The sequence below is a fragment of the Mercenaria mercenaria genome, chromosome 18 (genome assembly GCF_021730395.1).
Source record: "Mercenaria mercenaria strain notata chromosome 18, MADL_Memer_1, whole genome shotgun sequence".
Lineage (NCBI taxonomy): Eukaryota > Metazoa > Mollusca > Bivalvia > Venerida > Veneridae > Mercenaria > Mercenaria mercenaria.
The window spans coordinates 42,310,504-42,321,839 of NC_069378.1; the positions used below are offsets into that span (position 1 = coordinate 42,310,504).

Consider the following 11,336-nt stretch of genomic DNA (forward strand, 5'->3'; position numbering starts at 1 on the left):
AATTAAATCCTAGAATCAGTGCAATTAATTAATCTGTTACATAATATTTTCTGTCACTTGCAGTGATAAAAAAGGTTTATATAGAAAGAACGATTTACATTTGTTTGCGCGCTTCTATCGGCATTATAATGCTAATTAATCAATTTATCTCTTCATTTACGATACTGCAGAGGTAACTGGGCGTTAAGGTCTGCGCAGAGTGCAACGACATTTGTATAAACATCATGCAAATAATGACAGTTTAAATCAATTATTTAGATTCCTTTGTTTATATCCTTGAGCATATATTTAAGAGTCTGATTATAAACCTATAAACCTTGTCGAGCATTCAGCAATGTCTCCAGACGTTGCCAGCAAACTTTTTCTACGCGCACTGGTCTCCACATATTTGTGTGATTATTTTTGGAACATTTGTTGGGACCAGGTCGTTCATATTGATTCTGTAATTAAGGAATCTATGTACCTTGCTGCAAAAGATAATGAAAATGGTGGATACTTGATGTTTCCAATAAAAGCTGGTAAATTTAAGAAGGTAAGTCTTCCAGTTGTGTTGTGCTGTTGTGTATTTGAATGCCGATTCTTGAGTTTTTTTCCATGCAGCAAACTATTTTTGCAGAAACAAGGATAATTTTCATGAGGATATCAGCAAAGTTTATTTTAAATCTATTTGTGGGTTGCATGTATGAGCTTATCCTACTCGATTTTCGATTTAGTGATCTTACTATTTCGCGGATGGATATAGTATTAAAGTATTAAAGCTTAAATATCAGAATTGTAATTGTAATCAGAGTTGATGAAATATTGATGGCAATATCAAGAAAGAGATTATTTGAAAATAACTTTACTTTCGTTGTGATACATATGCATTGTTAACATAAGCGACATTCGGATGTTTTTAGATCGATGTGTGTCGCCAACGTTAACAATACTTAAAGTATTCGAAACAAGAAAATTTTAAAATGGTAAAAATTGGAATATTTTGGATTAAACATTGGATATGAAAATTATACTCTCGATATACTATTGACACCACGTCCTTAACGCTGAGCTGGATTTATACGAGGATTGTTCAAATATGAATGCATCTAAGCACATAAAAATGTATCCTTGATAGATTTCAATAAATTTTTTATTTTGTCCACTCGAAGTATTCACCTCCAACAGATATGGGGAATCCATCTAGCACAGATCTTTCTCATTTTCAAGTTACGCTTCAGAATTGTATGAGCTGCTCCTAATGAGATGCCAACCATACTAGCTATTTGCCAAGCGGCGTATCTTGCATCAGTAGCAACTATTTCTTTCGCTCTAGCATCCATCTTGGCAGACGTTGCTGTTTTCGGCCGACGGCGATGTGGTGCAGCTTCTGTTGAAACTAACCGACATTTGAATTTCTTAAACCAGCGAATAACTGTCGAAAACGACATTTCATTATGCCCATAAACAGAACATATTTCATCAAAAATGTCTTTACACCCTATGCCAAGAATACAACGGTTCTTAATATAGGACCGTATTTCAACGGCGTACGCTGACCTTCTTCCAATCATTTTTGTATTAGTATACGCGAGAAGGCAATGTTTAGCGAGCGATAGACACAGCTAAGTGAACGGATTTTAATGGGTATGGTATCAATGTAAAGCTAACATGTTTATCTACCCAATAATCTTAATTTCCTCGTGATTTTCACATTATTGAGCGAGATAACTGTCTAGATGCATTCATATTTGAACAATCCTCGTACATGTACGGAGAAATAGAAAACGAGAAACAAGTGACTTATGATCTTATTTGTTAACTGGATAAATACTTATATATAGTAATTCAATGTTCTAAGTAACGAGCCATGCGAACGGATTTAATGTTCAGGCCCTTTAATGTGTATTAACTAGCGGTTTTACAGATGTAATATGAATCTGGTTATCTAAGTAATGATTCTGATATTTGTCCAGTGCGATAAATTCTTTTACACATAATAGCCAATAATAGAGTGCTAGCGGTGCAATGTATTTTGATATCTCCACTACGAAATCAACATATATATAAAGCTATATTTAGTTTTCCACTTAAGCACGATGGAAAACTTTCTTTTGTTAAGATTAGTAAAAAATAATGCTCACAAGAGGCTCCGATCTAATGACTTATGTTCAACTGGTTTAATGAATTCAGTATTGAAAATACACTCATTTGATATCTAAGTTATTACGGTTCAGATTTAAGTTTATTATGCACTTCTGACATTAATAGTTTAGGAAATCATCACAAATTAGCAATTGATTATCATTATAAAACATGTATTAGCAAACAATAAGACAAAAGGGACACCACAACAAAGGAACATAGTAAGGGGACAGCCTGTTTAAGTAGCACAGAGTATCCCGAACACAGCCAAAGAACCACGCATTACAAAGTTGACCCGCAACAAACAAGAATTATCTTTAAAAAAATACACGGCCGCATTAGTCAATGCACACTTTAAGCTACGAAACGTGCATGCACTCTGCACTTTTACATACGATCGGGTATTCATAAAAGCAAAACAAAAATTTGTTTTGAAAGTAACATTCTCATGTATATTTATGCAGAACATATCTTACAGAACACATATTTTACATTATATTAATCATAATCTAGGAAACATTGACAAAAAATTGGGTCAAAAAGTTGAGAACGAAATAACCAATTTGAAATCATAAAGGGATACGAAATGACCGAAATGGGGACGAGTTGACCTAGGGACGAGTTAACTTGGTGAGAAATTGACTGTAAATCGTTTACAAGAAATCATTCCGTATCAATGTAGCAGAGTTGCCAGGTTAGTAGCTGAACTCTGCTACAGTTTTACTACCGACGGTATTCAGGTTTATGACGTAAGCTATTTCCAAAGGAGTGCAACGGATTGTCTAACAATACAGCTCAGAGCACATGCACACCTCTTACGGGAATATTATCTATTGCATTCGAAAACCTATGGAATGTTTCATCCACAAATCAAAATGTACAGTTTTAATCAGCTGTTAAATGACCTTCATCCCATGTATTTACAGGAGGTAGAGGTGAAGTCAATACCGGCATGCGGCCGGAAAAAAGAAGCCGTAACGGAATATATAGTAAACCACAAAAAAACATGTGTAGCAATATATAAAAAGATCCTATGTAAGAAATCTGAGTATGGTTTCTGATTAACATCACTGTATATGTTCACATAATTGACTGAAACTGTGTATTTTATAGCGTGTCTGTCAGTTTGTTTGGTCTGTCATATTAAGTGTAACTCAATATTTGATATATGTTTTCAATATTTCAGTCATTCTCCCATCCATGGGACCTATATAGAGTGGTATTCAAGGCGGGATTCAACGATGGAATTGTAAGATGTTTTTCTATTACCAAATTGCTTGAATAACAAACTATAATTATATTTTAAATCTCATACACATTCTTTTATGGTAAAAAATGAAATCTTCTAAAATTTGTTACAATTATTTTTTTTGTGTGTAAAATTATATTTTGTATTAAGTAACTACAATACATGTTTCCACAAAGTACAGAAATAATCATTCTGATTCTTTTGTAATGATGTAATTTCAGATATACATTTTTCAACGAACACATGATGTAAATGAAGATATATAAATAGTTTTTTATAGGGAACACACCTATATTTTTGGCGGATAGTTTTAATCGATTTTTAATTTTTCTTATTTTAAATTACAACAGAAAATGACACGTTGCCTTTTTAAGGGAAATGATCAAATTAGTCATATAGCCGCAATGCAAATATTAAAAATTTAATATCTTCAGCTTACAAATACAATCTATTGCGTGTGATGTGCATATTTTTCTTACATTGTAAAATATTGCAAACAATAACAACAATAACAACAACAGAAAACCACCAAAAAAGCAACAACAACAGCAAAAAACAACAACAAAAACAAACAAAAACAAAACAACAAAACACAAACAACGAACAACGTAGGCTAGGTTTTGATAAATTATAGAAGTGCTATCATGTTTATTTTGATGAAACACATTGAAAACCTTTTAGTTTGAATAAGAAATGCATCTGTTTTATAGTCTTTGCCTTTGTGCGTGTTTCACATATGTGTTTAAAGAATGGCCACTGCACACAGTCTGCGTATTACATGGCATTGGTTCAGTCGAACGTACACCCAAGAAAACAACAAATTTTATCAAGAACCAATTTTTTATTTTCCTCTGCTGGATATGTCGTATCTTTTCATTAAAAATAAACGCAGAGAAGTACGTTAACATCGGGTAACATGTTATTTTGTCGTTATAACCTTCTGTGTGGATTTCGCTAGACTTTTAGTGAACAAAATTTCATGTCAGCCATAGACATGTTTCCTAATTATCAAATTGCATTTATTACCAACTTTCTTGCATGCGTCACATCATGCTACCGGCAAACCTTTATAAACGTTGAACCAATTTTGAATCGTTAACAAGATTAATACTCCACATGGACATTTGCTATAGAATGGAGAAAAAAGGTCAACCAGAACGTAAATACAAACTTGTGCTACTATAAAAAAGATAACAACAACAAAACAAACAACAACAAAAAAACAAACAATGACGTTCGTAATATCATCCCTTGAGTTTTAATGGTGCAGTCAATATATGTTTTCGAGTCATTGTCGGCTTGTAAGTGCAGCGCTTTCGCCTAGTCAAAAAAGTTTTTAGTAGTGTGTATAAAAAAAAAAAAAAAAAAAAAAAAAAAAAAAGATTTTATTTATCCTGATGAAGGCGTAAGCGCCGAAACGTTGATAAAAGATAAATATTCACGTGTTGTTGTTTTATTTTACCATCGTAGTAGTGTGTATAACATACAGGTTAAAGCCGTTAAACATTTAAAAGCATTGTGGCATTCAGGAGAGGATTACCTTTTAATTTATGCATGTATTGACCTTAGTCATTTTTTCAGTATAGTTTTTGCTTTAATTTATTATTATGGAATATGATCAAGTCACATGCACAAGTCTTAGATTACATAGTTTGCAATTCTTCTGGCTAACAAATACATAAGATAAGTAACAATATATGGAATATGATTTCATTGATTCCATATAATGTTACTTAACTTATGTATTTGTTAGCCAGAAGATTTGTAAAATTTGTAATTTAAGACTTGTGCATGTGACTTGATAAAAGCCCTGGGCCGAAATGTTGTCGCAAAGAGTGATAATAAAAGCTCTGAGAAACAACCCTATTGATTTTTATTAAATATAGTATAGGTTTATACACATAGAATAATAACTATCTTACACTGTAGAAACAAAGTGTGGTCTAAACTTACCCCAATACATCAAGTACGGTGCATACTACTACATTAATTCAACAATGTAATTATTTAGATATTAAACACATTGTCTAGGCGTTATATATGTCACTGTCAGTTTGTAATTAGATACTTGTTACTTCTCATTTTCTTCAAGCAAAGCATGTATAATTACTATCATGGAAATACAAAAGTATACAGTTATTTTTTGGCAAGTCTTTAATATCTTTTGTCGTCGTTTCAGCTGAGAAAATGTGAAGCTCAAGTGTTATGGAAAAGACCAACAAAAGAAAAGAATGTATTTCACAGACGTTGTGATCCCCCAGTGAAATCCGTGCATTCAGGCAAACCTCGGCATACATTGCGATCAGAAATCGACATAAGGTTGCTCAAAGCGTTCGTTAAAGAGAAGAAGAATGGTCACACGAAGGAAAAACTTTTTCAATACTGATGCTTCTGTGCAATTACACTTTTAATTATTCACAACGTTGCTATTGTCAATATATTCATACGTTTGTGATCCAGACACAAGTCACTTTGTAATAAATTATACCAAATATATATATTTACATTTACGTTCTAGCATGTTTGTATATATAAACATTAATGTTTTATCTTAAAAGAATTAAAGTCGTGAAAATATATGACAAAGAAACCTAAAAGTAAATGTTGAACAATCTTGGTCTATTTTTTGTGGTATGCATTTGTTGGTAAAAAAGGAATTTCAAAATGAAGAAATGATACATATATATCATGTTGTTACTTAACATTGAATGCAATTATGAATGTCATGAAACAACAAATTATGTTGAAATAACACCATTGAAATAAATGACACGCACTAGGTTGATTTTGGTGTTAATACTCATTGTCAGGTAAAGACTCATTCTTAAGTAAGACCCATTCTTAAGTAATTCTTTTCTTGCAATTTCAAAATAGAAAGAAAAAACCCCGCTGTTTTCGCAACATTTGTTATATTATTTCATTGAAATTGTGTGATACACTTTTATTTCCTTCTTTATTTCATAAAAAAATATATACTCTGATATTATTTCCGTAATGATACGAGACCATATCTCAATTGCTAATTCAACTTCTTCTATTCAAATGATGCTTTCTTATTAGTGCAGTTAACAAAACATATAATCGGTCACTTATAACTTGCAAATATTGAGTTCAGAATATACATTCTTCATATGATTCTATCATACATGCTTTTATTCTTTGATATAGACTACAAAATAGACACCATATAGCATGTTTGAGGTATTTGTCATTGCATTAAAACTGTAAAGTTTTCAGTCCTTCTGTTGTTATATTGTGAAAACGTAGTAATCATAACATCATTTTGTAATAATGTATATGTTTCAATGAATCCCTCAATATATAGAATGTTTTAAATGTAAGTTGATTGCACATCAAAAGCTGCTAGAAAAAAATGCATGTTTATTTCTATTGACTAAATTTGTATTTAAGATGACAATTGGAACTTACGACTCTTTAACAGTAAGCTTAGTGTTCCAGACAGTAAATCTGAAACGATTTGTGTTTGGAAAAATACTGTAATTATTCATTTTACTTGGATCCATCCGCATGTTGTAAACGAATACAGAATGTTTCATTAGACTTGCTCAGTTAAATAAGATGACTTATTGTTACTTTTTGGCTTATAAAGTATGTATATGTATTTCTAATAATATCATGAAATGTTCTATAACTTTTCAGAAGTGTTAGTATGTTATAACGTTTAGTGAGTTTATTTATTTTGAGATATTATTAGAGGTGTTGTTACAAAGTGTAGAAACGTGTCCGATGTGGTATGTACACTCGAGACACTGCGTGTGGTCGCGATCTACATTTATGTAAATGTATATTTAAATATCAATTGTGCACTCCTTAGCTTCCGTATACGTACTAGAAGTACGTGTACTTATAACGTACATATTGTCTTCGTGCGAGATTTTAATTAAGTAGTCGGCAGATGTTATGTAAAAAGAAGTTATCATCATTTATGTTGTCATTGCCTGGTATAGTATGAAGGACAAAATAATTTTGCAAAGTTTTCTAATTGCAGTGTAAATCCTAACGTTGTGACTATATAGCTGTCTAGTTAAACCTATTCTGTAAGTGATTTGCTTTAATTAGTAAGGGATTAAATTGTTTTCCTTTTGTGAGTGAGTAGATGCAATGATAATGCTATGCAATAGTATTAGGAAATAGTTTCCAAAATAAAATCTATATTGTATTGAAATATTTAAGACATCTTAAAATGTCAAACACTTATTGAACACTTTTACAATATTGGGACGTCATGATTTTGTGTATGACGTTGTTCAATACGCGTGACGTTACCTGGGTAAAACTAGTATAATTTGATAAAACCTCTTTAATACAGATGAAATAAAAAGTATCTTTGTTTAAATGAAAAGTCAAAATATCTTTCACGCGTCAACCACAGACTAAATTTTCACCCGTGGCTGAACCACTCTTGAAATTATCGTATCTGATATTCATTCGTCAAAAATATGTCGACACAGAAACAAACAAATATTTCCTTTTCATAAGACTATTACCATTTGTGTTTGACACCTTTATTGACAAATTGTTGTTTCTTCAGTATACTTTACTGCCAAATTAATTGTGCATGAAGTAACAAAAGTTGATACAAACATAATCATATTTAATTGACAGTAGATCTATTATCTTGATCCTTAATATTTGTCAGACATTGCTTCAGTTAATAATGAGTAGTATTTCAGCAAAGTAAATTTTTAATGTCTACAGTTAACTTTGCGATTATTTCTGTCACATTTTTTGTTCCAAATGACGACAAAGTCTGTGTAAAAAATGAAAATGGTGGATACCTAATGTTTCAAATAAAAGCTGGTAAATTCTTCTAAAGGTAAGTTTGCAAGATAATGTACATGTAAGTGTAGGTCGGGATATTTGAACAACTGAATACCATTTCAGCCAAACATAAAAAGCGTAAGAGGTGTTGCGTGTTTCATCAAATCAATTCTCATAAACAGATTAAATAGAACCGAGGAACTATGTTATAATTCACTTTGGGTCGCACCATTCTTTGCTTCCAAAAGACTTTATTATATTTTTTCAGTTTGAATGTGGTGTGAAAGATATAAAATCCTGATTTTCAACTATGATTTCTTTTTTTTCTAAATCATAGCCTATTTGCCATGTTCTCTTCAAATTAATGTTTGTTAACATTTGAGGAGAATAATGTGTGTAATATTTTGTCAGTTTTAAAGGGAATATCTGCCGCGTTCGAGGACAGAAACTCCCAACTTAAAACATACTAGTAGTTGTAGGTGAGGAGCGTATTATCCAGCTAGACTGGAACGTGGCTGTACCGACCAACCGCAAAGCTCCCCGAAAACCAGGTATATCTACCTCCACCTGTAACCATTAAACCTTTTGCAATCTGTATTTTACACACGAAAGATGAAAGAAAATACAGTGAATGATTTTCTTTTAAGCACTTTTTATAGAGTACGAATGTACATATTTATTTATAGTAAAAGTGCGGTGGAAAGCGTACTAAGTAATTATTGGGTATGTTTTAGTCACCCCTTTTGACTAATCTTACAACAACACAAAATATATTTCGTACCAAAATCATAAAATAACTTTGTATTGAGCGGCAATATTTGACATAAAAACCAAATTTATTATTTATACATTCAATTTTACAAATCTATTTCATCTTTCGCCAGGGAAAAACAGCTATGTTCTTCCGAATTTGCCTTTTTAAAGTAATAAAATACTTTAAATTAAATTTAATACAACTAGAGTTTAAAAAATTGTACACAACATTTAAATTATTGTTATCATTTTTATCGCTGTTTTCTAAACCACATGAGTTTCCCTCACATATTCACGGTGCGTAATTAATATTACTTTTGTGTACAAGAACATTATGCTTTCGCAGTTATCTTATACTTACATGTGCCACTAACTACTTAGAACTATTTAGGTACTGTTATTGCATGTATAATAACATTGAATACTGTATTAAAGCACAGCAGTCCCATTTTAGTTGCAATCAAAATGGACTATACCTGTAAGGTATAATTATTGTCATATGCAGGTAAGATATAAGTATTGTCATATGTAGGTAAAATATAAATATTGTCATATGCAGGTCGAATATAAGTATTGTCATATGCAGGTAAGGTATAAGTATTGTCACATGTAGGTAAGGTTTAAGTATTGTCATATGCAGGTAAGATTAAGTATTGTCATATGCAGGTAAGATATAAGTATTGACATATGCTGATAAGGTATAAGTATTGTCATATGCTGGTAAGGTATAAGTATTTTCTTATGCAGGTAAGGTTTTAGTATTGCCACATGCAGGTAAGGTATAAGTATTGTCATATGTAGGTAAGGTTTAAGTATTGTCATATGCAGGTAAGATATAAGTATTGTCATATGTAGGTAAAATATAAGTATCGTCATATGCGGGTAGAATATAAGTATTGTCACATGCGGGTAAATTATAAGTATTGTCATATGCGGGTAGAATATAAGTATTGTCATGTGCAGGTACGGTATAAGTATTGTCATATGCAGGTAAGGTATAAGTATTGTCATATGCTAGTAAGATATAAGTATTGTCATATGCAGGTAAGATATAAGTATTGTAAGATATAAGTATTGTCATATGCAGGTAAGATATAAGTATTGTCATATGCTGGTAAGATATAGGTATTGTCATATGCTGGTAAGATATAAGAATTGTCATATACAGGTAAGATATAAGTATTGTCATATGCGGGTAAGATATAAGTACTGTTATATGCAGGTAAAGTATAAGTATTGTCATATGCAGGTAAGGTATAAGTATTGTCATATGCAGGTAAGGTATTATTATTGTCATATGCAGGTAAGGTATAAGTATTGTCATATGCAGGTAAGGTATAAGTATTGTCATATGCAGTTAAGGTATAATTATTGTCATATGCAGGTAAGATATAAGTATTGTCATATGCAGGTAAGATATAATTATTGTCATATGCAGGTAAGGTATTAGTATTGTCATATGCAGGTAAGATATAAGTATTGTCATATGCAATGTGTTTTTGTCTTTGTATTTTTATAATTATTTATGTTTATTGCATAGCAAACTTTTCATGTAAATAAATCAAGGGGATGGAAATATATAAATGACGTTTGAACAAGTTCATTGAAAATTAATTGAACACACCTGCAGTTTATATACAAAAACTGTGTAGGTTTTAACATGTGTCTGTCTGTCTGTCTGTCTGACCGACCGTTGTCTATCAAACTAAGCTTAACAAATTATTTTGACATTTTCCCATCCTTGAACCTTACAAAGAGATAAAGAATCGTATTTATAAATAGGATTTAGCGAAGAAGTTTTAAGTTGTTTTAAATGTTGCCGTCATTCATATGCAAACTTTAATATCTATTAGGACCTCAAATTTCTTAATGTAGCATATTATATATGATCATACATGTCAGACAATGAGCAGCTCAAGTCCTGTGGAAATGGGGAAAATCGTTTTCAAAGTAACTTTTGATTAGAGGAATATTCAAGCTCTGGGGAAACTGCTCGAAGCATTGGCTTGTTTACTTCATTTTATGATTACAATTAATCACTTATAAAATTAGCGATACGGTGAATCTTATTGTTCAAATTTATATGATATAATTTATTAATATTAATCTTAAAGACGACTTGTTGATAAAAGTGTGTCTTTCCAAACCTATTTTTAATGAATCAAACAATGTTTTGTCGTATTTCGGTGATGTTATTCGTAGTTCGGGTACATAATGTTAATATTTTGCAAAAATCATAATTATCGACTTGTTAATGTAAACAGACCATATGATATTAATAATGTATTCGATACTTTGAGTAAAGGAATATTCAGTTGCTTTTTTTTTTATAAAAAACGTTGCATGATTTGTTGATGCTTTGTTACTTAGTCAATAAACGGAAAAAGAAAGAGGGCGAAATATTTCATTGGATAATGAAGTACATCGCAAT

At 31.3% G+C, this 11,336-nt stretch overlaps 1 protein-coding gene across 1 annotated transcript; it reads left to right on the forward strand.

Annotated features, from left to right (window-relative positions):
* The first annotated feature begins 278 nt into the window (after positions 1–278).
* On the forward strand, positions 279–9,297 carry LOC123539009 (uncharacterized). The gene is made up of 3 exons (XM_045323464.2): positions 279–532; positions 3,308–3,370; positions 5,550–9,297. The coding sequence occupies exons 1-3, from the start codon at positions 335–337 to the stop codon at positions 5,754–5,756; spliced, it is 468 nt and encodes a 155-aa protein (XP_045179399.1). The 5' UTR covers positions 279–334; the 3' UTR covers positions 5,757–9,297.
* The last annotated feature ends 2,039 nt before the right edge of the window (positions 9,298–11,336 follow it).